Source organism: Coregonus lavaretus, assembly GCF_964263955.1.
Source record: "Coregonus lavaretus genome assembly, chromosome: 19".
NCBI lineage: Eukaryota > Metazoa > Chordata > Actinopteri > Salmoniformes > Salmonidae > Coregonus > Coregonus lavaretus.
In genome coordinates, this window is record NC_140006.1 from 7,638,112 (window position 1) to 7,661,675 (window position 23,564).

The following is a 23,564-nucleotide window of genomic DNA, read 5'->3' on the forward strand; positions in this document are numbered from 1 at the left end:
ATCAGTCAGGAAGTTAAAGCTTGGTCGCAAATGGGTCTTCCAAATGGACAATGACCCCAAGCATACTTCCAAAGTTGTGGCAAAATGGCTTAAGGACAACAAAGTCAAGGTATTGGAGTGGCCATCACAACGCCCTGACCTCAATCCTACAGAAAATGTGTGCGCAGAACTGAAAAAGCGTGTGCGAGCAAGGAGGCCTACAAACCTGACTCAGTTACACCAGCTCTGTCAGGAAGAATGGGCCAAAATTAAACCAACTTATTGTGGGAAGCTTGTGGAAGGCTACCCGACACGTTAAAGGCAATGGTACAAAATACAAATTGAGTGTATGTAAACTTCTGACCCACTGGGAATGTGATTTAAGAAATAAAAGCTGAAATAAATCACTCTACTATTATTTTGACATTTCACATTCTTAAATTGAAGTGGTGATCCGAACTGACCTAAGAAAGGGATTTCTTACTAGGATTAAATGTCAGGAACTGTGAAAAACAGAGTTTAAATGTATTTGGTGTACAGTGAGGGAATTAAGTATTTGATCCCCTGCTGATTTTGTACGTTTGCCCACTGACAAAGACATGATCAGTCTATAATTTTAATGGTAGGTTTATTTGAACAGTGAGAGACAGAATAACAGCAGAAGAATCCAGAAAAACACATGTCAAAAATGTTTTAAATTGATTTGCATTTTAATGAGGGAAATAAGTATTTGACCCCTCTGCAAAACATGACTTAGTACTTGGTGGCAAAACCCTTGTTGGCAATCACAGAGGTCAGACGTTTCTTGTAGTTGGCCACCAGGTTTGCACACATTTCAAGAGGGATTTTGTCCCACTCCTCTTTGCAGATCTTCTCCAAGTCATTAAGGTTTCGAGGCTGACATTTGGCAACTCGAACCTTCAGCTCATTTCACAGATTTTCTATGGGATTAAGGTCTGGAGACTGGCTAGGCCACTCCAGGACCTTAATGTGCTTCTTCTTGAGCCACTCCTTTGTTGCCTTGGCCGTGTGTTTTGGGTCATTGTCATGCTGGAATACCCATCCACGACCCATTTTCAATGCCCTGGCTGAGGGAAGGAGGTTCTCACCCAAGATTTGACGGTACATGGCCCCGTCCATTGTCCCTTTGATGCGGTAAAATTGTCCTGTCCCCTTAGCAGAAAAACACCCCCAAAGCATAATGTTTCCACCTCCATGTTTGACGGTGGGGATGGTGTTCTTGGGGTCATAGGCAGCATTCCTCCTCCTCCAAACACGGCGAGTTGAGTTGATGCCAAAGAGCTCAATTTTGGTCTCATCTGACCACAACACTTTCACCCAGTTCTCCTCTGAATCATTCAGATGTTCATTGGCAAACTTCAGACGGCCCTGTATATCTGCTTTCTTGAGCAGGGGGACCTTGCGGGCACTGCAGGATTTCAGTCCTTCACGGCGTAGTATGTTACCAATTGTTTTCTTGGTGACTATGGTCCCAGCTGCCTTGAGATCATTGACAAGATCCTCCCGTGTAGTTCTGGGCTGATTCCTCACCGTTCTCATGATCATTGCAACTCCATGAGGTGAGATCTTGCATGGAGCCCCAGGCCGAGGAGATTGACAGTTCTTTTGTGTTTCTTCCATTTGCGAATAATCACACCAACTGTTGTCACCTTCTCACCAAGCTGCTTGGCGATGGTCTTGTAGCCCATTCCAGCCTTGTGTAGGTCTACAATCTTGTCCCTGACATCCTTGGAGAGCTCTTTGGTCTTGGCCATGGTGGAGAGTTTGGAATCGGATTGATTGATTGCTTCTGTGGACAGGTGTCTTTTATACAGGTAACAAACAGAGATTAGGAGCACTCCCTTTAAGAGTGTGCTCCTAATCTCAGCTCGTTACCTTTATAAAAGACACCTGGGAGCCAGAAATCCTTCTGATTGAGAGGGGGGTCAAATACTTATTTCCCTCATTAAAATGCACATTTTTGACATGCGTTTTTCTGGATTTCTTTGTTGTTATTCCGTCTAACTGTTCAAATAAACCTACCATAAAAATTATAGACTGATCATGTCTTTGTCAGTGGGCAAACGTACAAAATCAGCAGGGGATCAAATACTTTTTTCCCACACTGTATGTAAACTTCCGACTTCAACTGTACAAGCAGAACCCCCCCCCCGAAAGAAAGCACATTTAACTCATACTAGGCCGATTTTCCTGTGTTTTTTGGTAGCTTGACTAAAAAAACTCCATAATTTGAATTTGTAGTAGGCAACCCAACTAACATCAAGGTCTTCTCAGAAAAAAAAAGGTTATGTAACAGGTTAACTTGGATAAATGATCCATATGTTTGATGCAGAAAAAAATAAATAAAAACATGTCATTATTCAAAGGTTTTCTTTAACACTTTTTATACATTACTGGAGAGACGCCTGATAATGACAACGTTATAAACTAAGCACTACTCAAATATTCCTTTTAATCAAGTGTAATGGAAACAACCATTTAAAACAAACATATGAAGTCTTAACACAATTTAGTTGGACTTCTAAATTGTTGCAACAACACCAAGTTGTTACCAATAGCAGCCATATGTCCTATACTAATTTTACAACACTGGTATTGATTGCATTTTGATGAGGCCCATCTGGACTTTGATTAACTACCCTGTATGAAGTCTCTGATGAGCTTTCAGGCTGCTCTTCTGAGTGAAACTCTTTCCACATATCTCACAGCTGTAGGGCTTCTCACCAGTATGAGTGCGCTGGTGTCTTTCAAAATGACTATGGCGATCAAAACTCTTCCCACAAATGGAGCATATGAAACATCTATTTCTTGTGTTGTCTGTGCTGTCAAAACCGTCTATACCAAGGGCAAATAAAATGCCTTCTTGACTGTTTGGTTCTGTGATGTACTCTCTCATTGCCGTTTCCTCCTCTACGGGTAGTGGTACCTGGTCCTGAAACCTGGGTAGTATTGTCCCATTGCCATCCTTGCTGTTCCTTGCATGTAGAGCCATTCCTGCATACTGCTCTTTCTCAATCATTTCCAACTTGTCTTTCTCATCCTGAAAAGACAATTGTTCAAGTTCCACCTCTCTAGATGCTGACGTATAGAACCCGTGGTGGTGCATTTCATCAAAATGACTGTGATTGTATTTGACACTGGGTGAAACTGGATGGGAATTCTGCTGCTTTGTACCATCGAAGGAGCAACCTGGATGTACAGATCCAGACTCGCTATCATTGTGCCTCTCTGCTGTAAAAGATCTACACAGCTGACTCTCCCTCTCATCCATGACATACTCTGGGTCGTCCTGATAACCTGGTCGCTCTGTGCTTTGTTGGTGTTGATCTCCAGACAGATTGATTGTATGGGCTTTAAACTCCTTCTCTCGCTCTGCTTTCACTACTAACCCCTGCCCACTTCCCCCCTCCTTGTCTTCACTGTCCCCAGAGCTAGGCTGTGCTTCAGCAGGTGAGGGCTGAGCCCTCTCTTCCTCTGGGGGTCTAGGATGGACATCAGGCTTCTTATCATCAAGTTGAGGTTGTTCCGTTAGCATTTCAACACCATCTGCTTGACAAAACAAGAGTCCCAAATATTTTAGCATTGATTATAACATCAATATGGCAATCCAACATTAGCTGTTAAACTTCATCCTAAACCACTGAAAGAGACCAGGAAAACATTTAGTATCTGTCCCAAATGACACCCTATTCTGTATGTAGTGCACTACTTTGATCAGAGCCCTATGGGCCATGGTCAAAAGTAGTACACTATAAAAGGGAATAGGGTGCCATTTAGGATGCACCCTTAGTTCATTATAGAATAATTAACAGATTTATGCACTTAAGAGTTAACATTTTTCATGTATTAAAAGTATGACAAACATCAATATTATTTTTGTCTCTTACCTCTGTGAGTCTTCTGATGCCCTTTGAGGCTGCTCTTCTGGTTGAAACACCTTCCGCATATTTCACATCTGTACGGTTTCTCACCCGTATGAATTCGCTGGTGCCTTTGCAGATGACCAATCCGCTCAAAAACTTTCCCACAGAATGAACAGATGAAGCACTTCTTGTCCTTGGTGACTTCTTGGAAGGTTCTCACTTTCCTTGGAAAACTAGAGAAGATAGGCCTATGGTTCAGTGTATCCCCTTCCATGCCCTGTGAGTTTGACTGTACTGTGCCATCACTTGCTATCAAGAGTGTGTCTGAAGGTCCATAATGTTGCTGTCTGAGCTGCAAAATCATATCCTCTCTGACATCAACATAAGGTTTTCCTGGAAATGAAGCACTGCTGCATGACGCTTCCACCATTCCTGGGACAGCATGTAAAGGTGAGTGGTCAGGGAGACACTGTGACTTGTGACCTGAACTGCTGAAATATTCTGAATTGCTTGTCTCAATATCATTGTCTGCTTGTGAGCCGGACATCCACGACTGGCTCTCTCTCTCACACAATGACAAGTCAGCAGCCAGTTCTTCTGCTCTTCCTGCAGTCTGTTCTTCTCCTTTATGATTCAGTGTCTGGGATGCATCCTTCTCCTCCCCTGGCTCCGACTTCACAGGTATCTCAGGAGCAGTTTGGACCACTTCATTCTTTGTGTTGAATTGCTCTTCCTCAGACTGACGTCTATCCAGGGGAGGCTTCTCCTCGTTGTTAGCTTGTACGTCCATCGATACTGTGTGGAAATATTACATTTAATTAATAAAATAATGAGGCATGGAATAGTTTATGTCCTATAATAACCAATATATTGGTGTTATCTAGTGAGTGTTCCAAATTGTACCCAATTACCTATATAAAGCACTACTTTTAACCAGAGCCCATAGCTCTACATAGGGAATAGGGTGTCATTTGGTACACAGACATGGAATCGTCTATGATCTATAACCAATGTACTGTTTACATAGGGATTCTATTCTCTTACCTCTGTGAGTCTTCAGATGCCCTTTGAGGCTACTCTTCTGGTTGAAACATCTTCCGCATATGTCACAGCCGTATGGTTTCTCACCCGTATGAATTCGCAGATGCCTTTCAAGATGACCGTAACGTTCAAAACTCTTTCCACACAGTGTGCAAAAGAAGTGTTTCTTAACCTGGCAAAATCTCTTGGTCCTCGCTCTCCTTGCAGCATTATAATTTGAGCCAAAACCCAATACACTTCTAGGGTCTGGGTTTGACTGTACTGTGCCGTCGCTTGTTCTCCTGAGTATGTCTGACTGCCAATAATGTTGTGGCTGTCTGAGCTGTGAAATCATATCCTCTCTTACATCAACATATGGTTTCCCTGGAAACGAAACACTGCTGCATGATGCTTCCGCCTTTCCGGAATTTCCAGAAGGTACAGGAGAGTGATCAGGGAGACACTGGGAGTTTTGCCCTGAACTATTACAATATTCTGAATTGCTCATCTCCATATCATTTTCTTCTTGTGAACTGGACATCCACTGCTGGCTGTCTCTGTCATACATTGACAGTTCAGCATCCAGACGACCTTTGTCTTTTCTCCCTGTAGTTTGCTCTGCCTGTTCCAGCTCCACTCCTGGCTCAGCCTTCACCCGAGTCTCATCTGCACGTCGAATGTCTTCGTCATCTTTTTCATTACCATCTTCCCCAGTCTGCAGTTTCTCAAGCGAGGTCCTCCCTACACAAGTGGTACCGCTTTTACCTGGCCCTGTGGAAATGAATAAGTATTGCATGTCATCAAAATCCTTCATTGTTTTTTTTTATGATAATCAAAATGGATCAGTGTCTGTTAGGGTTGGGCGATGGGGAGACCGCTTCTATGATATGTTACTACAAATATCGCGATATCCAATATAATAGTTTTGCGCCGTGCAATTTTTCTGTTTATCAATTTACGATATTAGTTGCATTCTCATTAAATAATGTTAGTATGGTGAAAAAAACAAGGCTTAGTTTATTCATTTAGAAGTGGTCAGATGACGTGGATGCTAATGACAGGACTGTTTTGCTAGCACAGACTGGAATATGTTCCGGGATTCATCTGATGGCATTGAGGAGTATACCACCTCAGTCACCAGCTTCATCAATCAGTGCATCAAAGACTGTCCCCACAGTGACCGTACGTACATATCCCAACCAGAAATCATGGATTACAGGCAACATCCGCAGCGAGCTAAAGGCGAGAGCTGCCGCTTTCAAGGAGCGGGACACTAACACGAACGCTTAAAAGAAATCCTGCTATGCCCTCCGACGAACCATCAAACAGGCAAAGAGTCAATACAGGACTAAGATTGAATCCTGCTACACCGGCTCTGACGCTCGTCGGATCTGGCAGGGCTTGCAAACTATTAAGGGCTACAAAGGGAAACCCAGCCGCGACCTGCCCAGTGACGTGAGCCTACTAGACAGGCTAAATGCTTTTTATGCTCGCATTCGAGGCAAGCAACATTGAAGCATGCATGAGAGCACTAGCTGTTCCGGACGACTGTGTAATCACGCTCTCCGTAGCCGATGTGAGTAAGCAGGTCAACGTTCATAAGGCCGCAGTTGACAAATAATATTTGATTTGATTCCACACTGCCCTTTCCCACCTGGACAAAAGGAACACCTACGTGAGAATGCTGTTCATTGATTACAGCTTAGCGTTCAACACCATAGCGCCCACAAAGCTCATCACTAATCTAAGGACACTGGGACTAAACACCTCTCTCTGCAACTGGATCCTGGACTTCATGACGGGCCACCCCCCAGGTGGTAAGGGTAGGCAACAACACATCCGCCACGCTGATCCTCAACATAGGGGCCCCTCAGGGGTACGTGCTTAGTCCCCTCCTGTATTCCCTGTTCTCCCACGACTGCGTGGCCAAGCACGATTCCAACACCATCATTAAGTTTGCTGACGACACAACGGTGGTAGGCCTGATCACCGACAACGATGAGACAGCCTATAGGGATGAGGTCTGAGACCTGGCAGTGTGGTGCCAGGACAACAACCTCTTCCTCAACGTGACCAAGACAAAGGAGCTGATCATGGACTACAGGAAAAGGAGGGCTGAACACGCCCCCATTCACATCGACGGGGCTGTAGTGGAGCGGGTCGAGAGCTTCAAATTCCTTGGTGTCCACATCACCAACAAACTATCATGGTCCAAACACACCAAGACAGTCATAAAGACGGCACGAATACGCCTATTCCCTCTCAGGAGACTGAAAAGATTTGACATGGGTCTCCAGATCCTCAAAAAGTTATACAGCTGCACCATCGAGAGCATCCTGACCGGTTGCATCACCGCTCCTTAAAAGCTTCTACCCCCAAGCCATAAGACTGCTGAACAATTAATCAAATGGCTACCCAGATTATTTTCATTCACCCCCCTCCCCCCCATTTCTTTTTTTAACACTGTTGCTACTCGTTGTTTATAATCTATGCATAGTCACATTTCCCCTACCTGCATGTACATATTACCTCTTTTACCTCGACTAACCTGTACCCCCGCACATTGACTCTGTACCAGTACCCCCTGTATATAGCCTCCCTACTGTTATTTTACTGCTGCTCTTTAATTATTTGCTATTTTTTTATCTATTTTTTACTTAACACTTTTTTTCCCTTTTCTTAAAAACTGCATTGTTGGTTAAGGGCTTGTAAGTAAGTATTTCACTGTAAGGTGAATACCTGTTGTATTAGGTGCATGTGTTTGATTTGATCGACAGTCAGCTCAGAGATTCGAACCAGCAACATTTCGATAACTGGTCCAACGCTCACTTGGCTACCTGCCACCCCTATCACACATTACTGCCACGCACAGATCCGCTGATTTTGCAGGAGGAGAGGTAATAGATTTTATTCAGAGAGGAGGCGGCTAGAGAAGAGGTGCTAAAACATGAGGTTTCACTCTCGCCAAAACCTGTCCAAAATAAGCCCAATTCGTTTCCATGGTGTTATTTTGACCTAAGCTTATCGCTTGCCTTCCCGCCTTTGGGACGACTCCCCCCATTGTTAGGCCGGAGACATGAGCATCTCGTCACTATATACAGATCTCTGTTTTATCCCCTACAACAGTGTATGAACATGATATCAATCTGTTTCACCGGCGCTACACGCAATAATATTTAATGTAAGTAGACAATAGTGTACGTTTTTACAGTGATTGTACATTTCTAGATAGGCTTTATTTAGTGTATTTTAATTACATTACAAATATTGCAGGAGGTTCAGAAGAGGTGCATGCGCACTTGGTCAAAAACAATACTTAAATTATTTCCAGACAATACATTTTTTCGGTTGCATGTAACTTTTTATTTAGAGCTTTTTTGGAAGTACATACCGGCCGTAACGAAATTAAACTACATTCTTTAGTAAGTTCCGTACCTATTTTTAAATTTTGAATCTTGAAAAGCTAGTGAATGGCTGCGTCCTGGGCTTAAGGAGAATCAACGTATTCAACGTCTCCTGTAAACCCAGATTCTGGTTCAATGTGAACGTGAGTAGGCTGATTAAATAAGCCTACATTGTTTACCTGCAAAATTGTGATATTGCTAGTTGACCAATGTTACATGCATAGTTAACGATTGCTAACTATTTTTTGATAATAGTTGCTACTACTACGTAAGCGTACCCACCTTCTCTCCCAAGATTCTCAGCAGCGACTGATCGACCATTATGGATGCGTCTTCGAGCTTGAATCCCACGAGCTCGAGCTCTTCGAAGCTCGCTGTCAAGTTGTTGTAAATTCTTTTTCAGGACGTTTATTTCATTTTCCCGTTGACACATTTCCACACGTAACACAACTATGTCATCGTCGACTACTTTGCTAATTTCTGCAACGGCAGCTTTAGAAAGTACCTCTATGATGGAAGCGATCTGTTCCCGTAGAGAAACACTGCTCAACATTTTCAAATGTTTAAGAAATCTAAACAGAGCTCTGTCGTACTCCTACAAAATATTGGAACTTTCTATCTAAGTAACGTTAATATGCTACTGGTGGGCTAATAATTTAGTTTAAAAATGCTAGCTAAAATGTAGCCCGTGTAGTTCTGTTTCGCTGCTAGTTTCTTATTCTTTGAGGTTTGCGGATCGCATCCAACTTTTAAGGTGCGTACACTGCCATCTACTGTACTGGAGTGTGAGATCAGTCATGGCCTTCCTACAATACGTTAAATTATTTTAATTAGTTTGGGTCCTCTTTAGATTGTCGCCAGGGTTGGGGAGTAACGGATTACATGTAATCCGTTAAATGTAAGGGATTACAAAAAACGGGTAACTAATCCGTTACCATCTAAAATATTGTAATCTGATTACAGATACTTTTGAAAAAAATGATGATTACTTTGAGGATTACTTTTAAATTCAGGATGTTTGCGAAAAAATAATCTTTGACACTTCTCTGTTTTTTTTCAATTACGTTGAAATCAGCATATGAAAAAAGCCGCACATTTTAAGTTTGTTCCACTTGAGCAAGTCTTACCACAAATCAGAGACCACTATGATGACACACAAAATGTGTTTGATGGATCGCGGGAAAAGAGCAGGAATAGGCTTTTGTAGGCTACAGTCCAAGCTATGTCTTCCAATGGTGCGACTACTGTCAGCATCCAAAGATTATCCAATTTGATTAAACGCTTGGAGGTAAGGATGACAGGAGTGGTTTAGTCTACGGCGATACGGATATCACTTATTATTGATATCTACAGTCGTGGTCAAAAGTTTTGAAAATGACACAAATATTAATTTTCACAAAGTCTGCTGCCTCAGTTTTTATGATGGCAATTTGCATATACTCCAGAATGTTATGAAGAGTGATCAGATGAATTGCAATTAATTGCAAAGTCTCTCTTTGCCATGAAAATGAACTTAATCCCCCAAAAACATTTCCACTACATTTCAGCCCTGCCACAAAAGGACCAGCTGACATCATGTCAGCGATTCTCTCGTTAACACAGGTGAGAGTGTTGTCGAGGACAAGGCTGGAGAGCACTCTGTCATGCTGATTGAGTTAGAATAACAGACTGGAAGCTTTAAAAGGAGGGTGGTTCTTGAAATCATTGTTCTTCCTCTGTTAACCATGGTTACCTGCAAGGAAACACATGCCGTCATCATTGCTTTGCACAAAAAGGGCTTCACAGGCAAGGATATTGCTGCTAGTAAGATTGCACCTAAATCAACCATTTATCGGATCATCAATAACTTCAAGGAGAGAGGTTCAATTGTTGTGAAGAAGGCTTCAGGGTGCCCAAGAAAGTCCAGCAAGCGCCAGGACTGTCTCCTAAAGTTGATTCAGCTGCGGGATTGGGGCACCACCAGTGCAGAGCTTGCTCAGGAATGGCAGCAGGCAGGTGTGAGTGCATCTGCACGCACAGTGAGGCAAAGACCTTTGTAGGATGGCCTAGTGTCAAGAAGGGCAGCAAAGAAGCCACTTCTCTCCAGGAAAAACATCAGGGACAGACTGATATTCTGCAAAAGGTACAGGGATTGGACTGCTGAGGACTGGGGTAAAGTCATTTTCTCTGATGAATCCCCTTTCCGATTGTTTGAGGCATCCGGAAAAAAGCTTGTCCAGAGAAGACAAGGTGAGCGCTACCATCAGTCCTGTGTCATGCCAACAGTAAAGCAACCTGAGACCATTCATGTGTGGGGTTGCTTCTCAGCCAAGGGAGTGGGCTCACTCACAATTTTGCCGAAGAACACAGCCATGAATAAAGAATGGTAACACATCCTCCGAGAGCAACTTCTCCCAACCATCCAAGAACAGTTTGGTGATGAACAATGCCTTTTCCAGCATGATGGAGCACCTTGCCATAAGGCAAAAGTGATAACTAAGTGGCTCGGGGAACAAAACATCGACATTTTGGGTCCATGCCCAGGAAACTCCCCAGACCTTAATCCCATTGAATTTGTGGTCAATCCTCAAGAGGCGGGTGGACAAACAAAAACCCACAAATTCTGACATGGGCTGCCATCAGTCAGGATGTTGCCCAGAGGTTAATTGACAGCATGCCAGGGCAGATTGCAGAGGTCTTGAAAAAGAAGGGTCAACACTGCAAATATTGACTCTTTGCATAAACTTAATGTAATTGTCAATAAAAGCCTTTGACACTTATGGAATGCTTGTAATTATACTTCAGTATACCATAGTAACATCTGACAAAAATATCTAAAAACACTGAAGCAGCAAACTTTGTGAAGACCAATACTTGTGTCATTCTCAACTTTTCACCACGACTGTACATAGCGCATTGATGTGAATCACACTGCTGCTCTCTCATCTAGCTATTTGCGCCTTACGGATTGTGGTTGTTGTGGATGGCTGTTCACAAATATAAATGTGTATTTGAACCCAATAATGGTTGAATTCAAGAAGTTTAAGCTGCCTATCAATCATTGTTTTTGAAACCAGTGGACAGCCACTGAAGAATACACTCTTGCAACAGCTGCTGCATGCGGATCCAAGCCTATGGAATAAAAGTGGGGCTTTTATTGCTCAATCTAATTCATGCTGATAAAAAAACATAATCCATAGGCCTAATGGAGACGTGCTCAAACTCCCACACGTTTGATAGACTTAAAGGGTCAATCTGTAGTTGCTACATCAATTTTTGTAAAGATATAATTTAATCGTATTATTAAATGTAGTAGAAAGCGATGGGTTAGAAGAAGCCTACATAACCAACCCATAAAGTAAAATGTAACATCCATATATGGCCAGTTATGTACATTTTAACATTGATTTATCCTGCAATAGATGTCGTTCAATTGGTAACATACATTTTTGTCTTCTGCTAATGCCTAAGGGTAAAGTAATCTAAAAGTAACTGAATGTAATCAGATTACGATACTGAGTTTGGGTAATCCAAAAGTTACATTACTGATTTACAATTTTGGACAGGTAAATAGTAACTGTAACGGATTACATTTAGAAAGTAACCTACCCAACCCTGTCTAGGACCTATAGGAACGTCGACTGTTTAATCTTCTTTCTACTATTTAGCGAGAGGCAAGACCTATTGCTATAGAAGAAGGTCATTTTTATTCTCAGCTTCTTAACTTAACAATATGTTTTTTAAAATAATGCTTTTCATCTATCCAGATGCCCAGCAGTAGCGGTGCGTGGGTAAAATCACTGGGGAACCCAAGCCCCCCCACCCAAAAAAGCCATACTACAACCTATGTGTTGTGATAATTGCGTTGTTTGCTCTATAATTTATCCTGTTAATTCAGATGCCTTGCGACCGTGATATATAGGCTTAAAGCCCGAGACAATTAGAAGACACAGTGGCAGAATAAATTCAACCACACCTTTGTTTTATCACAAAACCGGATAGCAACCTCTGTCCAATGAAGTCCACAAAGCATATTGCATGTACAGTACCAGTTACATTACCTACCTACAGCATGGTCAAGCAAGTTACAATTTCGGACCACCTAAACAACTATTGATTTAGAACCACAGAGAGTTACTGCAAGTCGCAAAGAAAACAGGAGCTGCCGCCACTATTACAGCACCATTTCAACTTCAACATTTCAACAGTGACTAAAACTAAAAGATACCAAAAACAATTTAGTCCAATCAACGTAAGCTAAATATGATGTGGCTGTCCATGGTTCTGACTTCTGTGTGCGTGTGTGTGCGTGCGCGTTCGTGCAAGTAGAAAAACATGTTGACTCACCCTACTTGTAGAGAAACGCCAATGCCATCCTCCTCTCTTTCTTGTTGATGAAATGGTCTATCACTCTGTCATACAGTACACGCTTTTATTTTTTGTTGTCCTAGGCTACCTGGCTAAAATGCTTGCTCGCTAGTCTAACTTCCATTCATGGGCAACGTTAGCTAGTTAACATTAGCCTTCTACATCTAGCTACATATTGAACTTCCGTCCTCTCAGGCCAGGGGCTGATTGGCAATTTTTTTAATACTTTCTTTGTCAAGGGAGGCCAGATGCTCGCTGGCTTCCCTTGCCTTCAATGCTACGGGTGGCAACAATGTCATACTCGTTTGGACCAGACATCATCGGATCGATGGCCTATACGTAGAGAGACAGAGGGGCGCTGTTTCGCTCGCTTGGATGCTTTCTCCTGTGAGATACATTAAGCGTCTTGCGAATTGAAGGAAAATGATGAAACACAGAGAGACGAAAGATACATTATTTTATTTAAAAAAAAATATATATATATATTGGTCAGTTTTTTGGGGGGAAGCCTGGCTTCCCTTGGCATCCATGAATACATGCCACTGATGCCCTGGTCAACCGTTACATGCAGCCTGGTCTAGGCCAATTGAGGAAAGCCACTGAATTAGCAGTGAGTGATCAACAGTATTGAAAGCCTTTGACAGGTAAATGAAGAGGGCAGCACAATGTTGCCTTTTATCCATACAGTTAACCACATCGTTTATAACTAAGGATGCAGCAGAGATAATGCTATGACCTGGTCTAAACCCTGACTGATGTACATTTAGAATACATTTCAAAGATAAGAAAGATCTTAGCTGAGAATTAATCAAGGATTCTAATATTTTAGCTAGGCAAGGAAGTTTAGAAATAGGCTGCTAATTATTTAGGTCACAAGGCTCACCACCTTTGTGAAGGGGGAGGACAGGGACCACCTTCCAAACCTTGTACCAGATAAAATCGTTAGGTAAAAAATATGGGTTAAGGATTCAGCAATCGGGGGCAGAGAGCTGCAGCAAAAATGGATCAAGCTTATCAGCTCCAGTGGATTTTGTTTTACATCAATCTTAAGCAAAGCATCTAGCACATCACAGATAGTTTATTGTTGAAATGAAAACAAAGATTCACTAGAAGTTGACAGGTTAACCGTCGAGTCAGCTAGAGGCTGGCAGAGGGAAGAGCAGTCGATTGACTGACCAGGGTCAATTACACCAAAGTTTCTCTCAAATAAACAGCCTGCCGAGATAAAGTAATGATCAAAAGCATCACTTATCCCATTCTTCTCAGTTATGATGCCAGAGTCAGACAGAACTTGCTTAGGCAGGGAAGAAGAGGAATTTGTACGCATCAGTGCATAAAACAAAAAGGATCACCAGCAGAGTCAGAGATACAGTAGAGCTTAAAAGGTAGCTTGATTTAGCTTTCTTAATCTATATAGTACATCTGTTTCTCAATTTTCTGAAAGATTGCCAGTCCACTACAGTCAGTTTTCCTTGCTTTGGCCCAGGCCTGATTTCTCCTTTGAATGAGCTCAGATAATTCTGAAGAAAACCAAGGGTTTGATCGAACTCTGAATTGTTTAAAAGGGGTGTGCTTATCTGCCAGAGGAATAAATATGGAGGAGACATTTTCTAGAGCCAACTCAGGGTCAGGAATACAGGAGACAGTGGCTAAATCAGAGTAGAGCCTGAGTAGGGATGACCTGACGAAGATACAGCTCAGATCGAAACGTTGTCCTTGTTGTGCGTCTGCTTAAATCACCATGGGAGCATACCAGAGTTGCATACTTTTTCTTTGATACATTCTTCTGTCCTTCACCTGATTAGTTGGATGTGCATATTTTTCTGTTTTCTCAATTTCTTTTTGCTAAATCAGAGTAGAACATGTCATGTAAAAAACCCCTGAGCAGAATACGTTTAAAAATGTATCTTCATAATTGCTGTTTCTTATCTCTAATAAATACTATGGGACAACGATCACTGAGATCATATGCAAATACTCCACTAGACATATATTTATGGGGGTTATTAGTAAGAATTAAAATCAATCAATGAAGAGTTAACATGGTTTTCACATTTAGCCGTGTGGGTTTTGAGATCAATTGAGTCTGATTAAAATCAATGCATATACTCTTAAATTGATCTGAGGCTGGGGATAGTTTATCCAGATTCAAATCCCCTAAAATGACCAACTCCAAGGACAGAAAAGGTGTTAAACACTCAGATATAGCACTAATAGCATCCGCCATTTCAGCAGGGGTCGGTAAATCCCAGCAACAAATAAATGTGTATTCTGGTTTATTTTACATTTAAGTCATTTAGCAGACGCTCTTATCCAGAGCGACTTCCAGTTAGTGAGTGCATACATTATTAATTTTTTCATACTGGCCCCCCGTGGGAATCGAACCCACAACCCTGGCGTTGCAAACGCCATGCTCTACCAACTGAGCTACATCCCTGCCGGCCATTCCCTCCCCTGGACGAATTGTGTGCCGCCCCATGGGTCTCCCGGTCGCAGCCATCTACAACAGAGCCTGGATTCGAACCAGGATCTCTAGTGGCACAGCTAGCACTGCAATGCAGTGCCTTAGACCACTGCGCCACTCGGAGACCAGACCAGTTTATCTACAACCAGGAGCTCAAACTTCTTGGGAACAGAAATATCTAAAGATTGGGACGCCATAAAATTTGATTTAACATATATGGCCACTCCTCCCCCTTTTCTGTAATCTGTCACATTTATATACATTATAATACATTACTTTGATGTCTTTACAGTGAGCTCCAAAAGTATTGGGACAGTGACACATTTTAGTTGTTGTTTTGGCTCTGTACTCCAGCACTTTGGATTTGAAATGATACAATGACTATGAGGTTAAAGTGCAGACAGCTTTAATTTGAGGGTATTTTCATCCAAATCGGGACTACCGTTTAGAAATTACAGCACTTTTTGTACATAGTCCACCCATTTTAGGGGACCAAAAGTATTGGGACAAATTCACTTATGTGTATTAAAGTAGTCAAAAGTTTAGTATTTGGGCCCATATTCCTAGCACGCAATGATTACATTAAGCTTGTGACTCTACAAACTTGTTGGATGCATTTGGTGTTTGTTTTGGTTGTGTTTCAGATTATTTTGTGCACAATAGAAATTAATGGTAAATAGTTTATTGTGTCATTTTGGAGTCACCTTTATTGTAAATAAGAATAGATAATGTTTCTTAACACTTCTACATAAATGTGGATGCTACCATGATTACGGATAGTCCTGAATTAATTGTGAATAATGATGAGTGAGAAAGTTAGACTCACAAATATCATACCCCCAAGAAATGCTAACCTCTCACCATTACAATAACAGGGGAGGTTAGCATTTTTTGGGGGGTATGATATTTGTACATCTGCAGGAGTACAGAGCCCCCCCCAAAAAAATATGTGTCACTGTCCCAATACTTTTGGAGTTCACTGTAATTATATATGGAGTGATTTCAGTGCCAATTATCGACACCGACCATATCGATCACTTATAGCAGACATTTTGCTGATATGGTTTATCACGATAAGTAGCCTATACTAGAGAAATGTGACGTTTGAAATGAAATACATTTGCTAATTGTTAATGGGAAAATTGATGGCTACAACCATCAAACTAGTAGTAGCATTTTAAAGGATAATAAAAAAAAAAACGGTTATAAACATATTGTCCTATTTATCGTTATCGCATCAACTCAGGCAATTTATCGCGATATGGATTTTTGTCCATATCTCCCTGCTCTGTGTTAGCCCACTTAGCTAAAGCCTATAGGGATAAGTTCAGGAAGTTCAGGTAAAGGATGACACATTGCTTGCTTAACGAGTACCGCTTCTCCCTGATTCAGCTCATACAAGAATCGATCTCATGACCTCTGCCTCGCAAACACACGTGACCGCCTTCCTGAAGCATTCCAACCCACGTGCTATTAAAAAAGGCCTTCTTTAATTGCGCAAGAGGCAACACTTCAGGCTGAGGAGTGAGTTTCACAGATCCCCATCTGCAAAACACTTATACAAGTCTTCAAGATCCAGCAAAGTTACTCATCAAAAGAGCTTGGTTTGGTGATCCATGCTTATGTGATGAGAACCTTGCCTGAGACCTGAAGACGTGTTAGTTTGACATGTGTTCGTTTGTGTTAGTTTCAAGTCTCCGGCAGGCAAGGGTAGTCATTATAAGGTTAACATGTGTCTGACTGGGTTGACTGTGTTAGCCTGTTGAGCTAAAGCCTAGGCATTGGTTCTGTGACTTGAATGGGTCTCTGCAAGGAGGAGGTCAAAGTGGGGTGAAGTGTAACACAGGTGGTTCTGTGACCTGAAAAGTTGAAGCCTGTCTGAAACCTGAAAAGTTGCATTGTCTGGCACACAGGATACCTAGGTTAGAACCCCATCAGTCAAACTAACACGTGTCTTCAGGTCTCTGGCAAGGTTGCTCATCACATGCATGGATCACCAAACCACCTCTGTTGCACTCATTAAATGGGGTGCACAGATCCTTCTGCTTCTGTTTGCCACAGAAAGTGTTGTCGTTGTGCAGGAGGCCTGATTTCGAACCCAGTCAGTTATATTGGTGCCGTGATCTCTGAGTATGAGGTCAAAGGCGGGTGAAATGTAACTGAGGTGGTTCGATGAACCATACTCTTTTTATGAATAACCTTGCTGGAGACTTGAAGACTTGTGTTAGCTTCCTGAACTCATCCCTACGGGGTTTAGCTAAGTGGGCTAACACAGTCTTGTGACATGAAGGAGACCTGGTTCGAACAAAGTCAGTCACAAGAGCAAGATTAAAGAAGAGTGGAAAGGCTATCCTTAGAAGGAATATGACAGGGCTATTCAACTTTATTCTTATTGGTCCAAATGTATTTACTTTCTGACACTCCCTTCTAACACGGCTTGTGATCATCGGAGAGGGGAATGGAAGGCACATCCATATTCCAGAGAGTCTTAGCTTTCAGGAATGGGGTCATAATAGTTTATAGCCAAAACAGTTCAAATGCTAGAGCCAAATTTCTAATTTTCCTGTATGGCAAAGTACCAGGATGTTGTCTCTGGTTTTGAATCTGAAATTAGAGAACTGAATTTGAATAATCTGGATGCATCTGAGAAGTTGAATATATGAAACTTTGATCAACTTAAAATGATAGTTTGTAAACTTGATATACAGACAATAAATGCAATATCTACCATATTGAAACTGAATATAGAAATATTAAATTTGAATATTAAATTACATTGAAATAGAATTTTAAAACTGAATGCAATATTCACTCAATTCAGATATAACAGACTGACCCTAGCCACCCGGCACATAGACTATTGCAGCATAGATACTGGAGGCTGAGACGGCCTAATAAACTGGCCGTGGGAGGACCACACAACATGTCATTGCGTGACTCAAAGTTTACTTCCATATGATGGTTATTATATCAATATTTGCACATAAAAGCGTTTCCACCGACATTTGTCGCATAATTCCTTTTACCTACACAAAAAGATCCCATGTATTTTGTTGTCAACATTTGGAAAGTTTACTGGAAAATGTTGTTTCCATCAGGCCTGCCAATACCTTTTTTTATCTGATATGTAGGCTACTTTACTCGCATAAAAAGGTTGGATGGAAATCTGCTTAGTGACTGACATAAGAGAGAAACTGCTGATGCACAACCAAAAATTGAGACTCAGACTGAGTTGGGGGCCCTAGGCGACTGCTTATGCCTGGAACCAGCCCTTCTTATGATGGACACAGCTTTATAGAACCAAAACATACATGCCTCTGCTCAACAAACCTGAACTCGAGAACGCTGCAGTTTGCGAACGATAGTGTCATGCAAATGCATTCCGCCAAGAGTTGTGAACTACACCTCGTTTCAAATGTATCAATATATGTACATTGCTTAAAGCACACTTTACCAGTCTCAGTAACAAATGACAGCTCCAATAAGCCCCCTATGGTGAACGAGAGGCTAGCAGAATCATGACTCTTTAGTTTTGAGTTCATCGTTCACGGGTAGGGGGGGTCCTGCGGTTTCCACAAAGTTACCTCAAAGTCAAAATTGTCTATATCATAAAAATTAATGATAACAAAAATATGGTTTTTGGTCTTCATTTAAGGTTAGGGTTAAGGGTTTAGGTTTAGGTTTAAAATCACATTTTAAGAAGATCAATTGTAGAAATAGGCGGGGCTGTGGTAACTAATGACGACCTGGTCCTGTGTGCCACCTATAGTGAAGTGTCCAATAGATAACACTGCCACAAAGTTATCATAAAAATTGACTGGATAGTTTTTTGCTTTTTGGTCTTAATTTAAAGTTAAGCATAATTTAAGTAGTGTGGTTAAGGCTAGGTTTAAGAGAAATTGTAAATGGCGCCACCAGACATGGCAGCTCTGCTTCTAGCTCCTAAGCAACTTTTTTGGGTGTTATTTCTCACATTATTAGCCCAGAACGTTTATTGTGTTATTACATACAGCCGGAAACAACTTTTGGATATCAGAGCGGCGGTAACTCACCAGCATTACGACCACGAATATGACTTTCCAGAATTGGATCCTTTGTTTTACCCCCCAGGGCAATTGAACTTATTATTTTTTTTTGTTTTGTTTTTTTAGTCATTTAGCAGACGCTCTTATCCAGAGCGACTTACATGAGCAATTAGGGTTAAGTGCCTTGCTTAAGGGCACATCGACAGATTTTTTCAACCTAGTCGGCTCGGGGATTAGAACCAGCGACCTTTCGGTTACTGGCACAACGCTCTTACCCACTAAGCCACCTGCCGCCCCCAGAGGCTGCTCCAAGTCGCTGCCGGCTGAGAAGAGGTATTCGAATTGGACTTCTAGTCCGACTCAGGAGGCGGGCACACCATCCACCTTTCCAAGTATATTACTCACTAATGTTCAGTCTGTGGACAATAAAGTAGATGAGCTCAGGGCGAGGACCTACTTCCAGAGAGACATCAGGGACTGTAATATACCCTGTTTCACGGAATCATGGCTCTCTCGGGATATACTGTCCCCGTCCATAGAGCCAGCTGGGTTCTCAGTTCATCGCGCAAACAGGAATAAAGAACTCTCCGGGAAAAAGAAAGGCGGGGGTGTATGCTTCATGATTAAGTACTCATGGTGTGATTGTGATAACATACAGAAACCTCAAGTCCTTTTGTTCACCCGACCTAGAATACCTCACAATCAAATGCAGACCGTATTACCTCCTAAGATAATTATCTTCGGTTATAGTCACAGCCGTGTATACTCCCCCTCAAGCCAATACCACGACGGCCCTCAAGGAACTACACTGGACTTTATGCAAACTGGAAACCACATATCCTGAGGCCGCATTTATTGTAGCTGGCAATTTTAACAAAGCAAATTTGAGGAAAATGCTACCAAAGTTCTATCAACACATTGACTGTAGTACTCGCTTAGGGAAAACACTAGATCACTGCTACCTGCCTTTTCGAGATGCCTACAATGCCCTCCCCCGCCCTCCCTTCGGCAACTCAGATCACGGCTCCATTTTTCTCCTCCCCTCCTATAGGCAGAAACTCAAACAGGAAGTACCCGTGCTAAGGTCTATTCAACACTGGTCTGACCAATCGGAATCCACGCTTCAAGATTGTTTTGATCACGCGTACTGGGATATGTTCCAGGTAGCCTCTGAGAACAACATTGACACTTATACGGACACGGTGACTGAGTTCATCAGGAATTGAATAGGGATGTTGTTCCCACAGTGACTATTAAAACCTACCCAAACCAGAAACCGTGGATAGATGGCATCATTCATGCATAACTGAAAGCGTGAACCAGCGCATTTAACCATGGCAAGGTGACTGGGAATATGGTCAAATACAAACAGTGTAGTTATTCCCTCCGTAAGGCAATCAAACAGGCAAAACGTCAGTACAGAGACAAAGTGGAGTCGCAATGCAACGGCTCAGACACGAGACGTATGTGGCAGGGTCTACAGACTATCACGGATTGCAAAGGGAAAACCAGCGACGTCTTGCTCCCAGACAAGCTAAACACCTTCTTCGCCCGCTTTGAGGATAACACAGCACCACCGATGCGGCCTGTTCCCAAGGACTGTGGGCTCTCGTTCTCCGTGGCCGACGTGAGTTAGACATTTAAGCATGTTAACCCTCGCAAGGCTGCCGGCCCAGATGGCATCCCTAGCCGCGTCCTCAGAGCAAGCACAGACCTATCCCAGTCTGCTGCCCCCACTTGCTTCAAGATGTCCACCATTGTTCCTGATCGTGGACTTCAAGAAACAGCAGAGGGAGCACGCCCCTATCCACATCGACGGGACCGCAGTGGAGAAGGTGGAAAGCTTCAATTTCAACCGCAGGGCTCTCCAGAGGGTGGGCCCAACACATCACCGGGGGCACACTGCCTGCCCTCCAGGACACCTACAGCACCTGATGTCACAGGAAGGCCAAAAAGATAATCAAGGACTCCAGACTCCAGTTTCAACTGTTCTGCCTGCAGCTATGGAACCCTGACCTGTTCACCGGACATGCTACCTTGTCCCGGACCTGCTGTTTTCGACTCTCTCTCTCTCTCTCTCTCTCTCTCTCTCTCCCCTGCACCTGCTGTCTCAACCTCTGAATGCTTGGCTATGAAAAGCCAACTGATATTTACTCCTGAGGTACTGACCTGTTGCACACTCTTCAACCACTGTGATTATTATTTGACCTATTATTATTGTTGTTATTATTATTATTTGATCATCCGTTTACCCACACCGTGTCTCACAAAGACACAGCGGTTGGAACCAAAAATCTCCAATTTGGACTCCAGACCAAAGGACACATTTCCACCGGTCTAATGTCCATTGCTCGTGTTTCTTGGCCGAAGCAGGTCTCTTCTTATTATTGGTGTCCTTTAGTAGTGGTTTCTTTGCAGGAATTCGACCATGAAGGCCTGATTCACACAGTCCCCTCTGAACAGTTGATGTTGAGATGTGTCTGTGACTTGAACTCTGTGAAGCATTTATTTGGGCTGCAATTTCTGAGGCTGGTAATTCTAATGAACGTATCCTCTGCAGCAGAGGTAACTCTGGGTCTTCCATTCCTGTGGCGGTCCTCATGAGAGCCAGTTTCATCATAGCGCTTGATGGTTTTTGAGACTGCACTTGAAGAAACTTTCAAAGTTCTTGAAATGTTCTCTATTGACTGACCTTCATGTCTTAAAGTAATGATGGACTGTCGTTTCTCTTTGCTTATTTGAGCTGTTCTTGTCATAATATGGACTTGGGGCTTAGGGCTATCTTCTGTATACCCCCCTACCTTGTCAGAACACAACTGATTAGCTCAAACGCATTAAGAAGGAAAGAAATTCCACAAATTAACTTTGAAGAATGCACACCTGTTAATTGAAATGCATTCCAGGTGACTACCTCATGAAGCTTGTTGAGAGAATGCCAAGAGTGTGCAAAGCTAGCATCAAGCCAAAGGGTGGCTATTTGAAGAATCTCAAATCTCAAATATATTTTGATTTGTTTAACACTTTTTTTGGTTACTTCATGATTCCATATGTGTTATTTAATAGTTTTTATGTCTTCACTATTATTCTACATTTACATTTAAGTCATGAGTAGGTGTGTCCAAACTTTTGACTGATAGTGTAGCTTAGGGTACGAGACAAGATTTTGGAAGGATGGCCCAGCCCACGAGACAGGTGAGGGGGACTTGGAGCTTATTCCCATGGGGCATGTCTCATTTTGGAGCTAAATATGGTCCTCAAAATGTAAGTTATTAATTTTCTTAATTAATTAAAGTAAATATATTTGAAAAAATGAGAACACTTTTATTTGATTGTTTTATGCTATTTTCAACACTACTGAAACATTGAATAATAAAAAATACAGTGAATACTTTGCATCAGGCCTTTTAATAAACTTGGTATCCCTCTCCATAATCAAGTTGACAGAGTCTTCTAGTAACATTTCTTGTACTTATTGCCTATTAACATCATACACCAGTATGATGTCTAACTAATTATTTGACAAATAACCATGGGTGCATCCCAAATGGCTCCCTATATTCCCTATTTCTTGCACTACTTTTGACCAGAGTCCTGACTTTTGTTTTGGATCTGAAACTGTAAATAATTGTGTACACCAGAGGGCAGTGTAACCCATCATTCAAAAAATAGCAAATGGTCACAGCAACTCTAGTGTGGTTACTAACTGTAAGTCGCTCTGGATAAGAGCGTCTGCTAAATGACTAAAATGTAATGTAAATGTGTTGCTACAGGAACAAGAACTAACCCAACATTAAAGTTGTACTTTACTGTAATGGGGAACCACTTGTGTTTTGATCTTAGCGGAGAGGGGTCAAAGAGAATATACACTCTGGAGGGGTTGTCATATGCCAGAAATATTGAGAAAGCTATGATGCTTTTCAATACAAAACAAATGTATTTTCTATTAGTTACAGCGAACAACAGAAAACTGTCTCCTGCTCCATTCTCAACCCCCCCCCAGACAGCACACATACAGTTGAGACGAGCACAGGGTCAAGCTGCAGTGCAGCACCCCTGAATGGAGAGCATGTTGTGGGGTTAAGGGCCTTGCTCAAGGGCCCAACGGTATGGGAATTTCTTGAGGATGTGAAACCAGCAACCCTCTAGTTGCCAGATCTGCACATTTTTCCAGCACCTGGCCTGGGATTCAAACCGGCTACCTTTTGGCTACATGTCCAACCCCTTAGCCGTTGTGCTACCTACCACAGTAATGCATTTGAAAAGTTACAGTATGACCTACGCTGCTGTTTAAGCAGGATAGAGTGTAACTTTTCAACAGTTAAGAGCTTCATGACTAGCCTGGGTACCCGTCTGCTTAGCTAACATTCGACTCCTTGTACTCCAATGGAGTGGAATGTTAGCTAAACAGACTGGTACCCAGGCTACTTCATGATTCAACGTC

At 42.2% G+C, this 23,564-nt stretch overlaps 1 protein-coding gene across 1 annotated transcript; it reads right to left on the reverse strand.

Moving 5' to 3' along the window:
- Positions 1-2,635: 2,635 nt before the first annotated feature.
- On the reverse strand, positions 2,636-8,840 carry LOC311146632 (uncharacterized protein; the record flags this gene model as incomplete). Its single annotated transcript, XM_084183162.1, has 4 exons — positions 2,636-3,549; positions 3,888-4,658; positions 4,908-5,654; positions 8,570-8,840. 4 exons carry the CDS (start codon positions 8,838-8,840, stop codon positions 2,636-2,638), a joined length of 2,703 nt encoding a protein of 900 aa, XP_084039288.1.
- Positions 8,841-23,564: the final 14,724 nt, after the last annotated feature.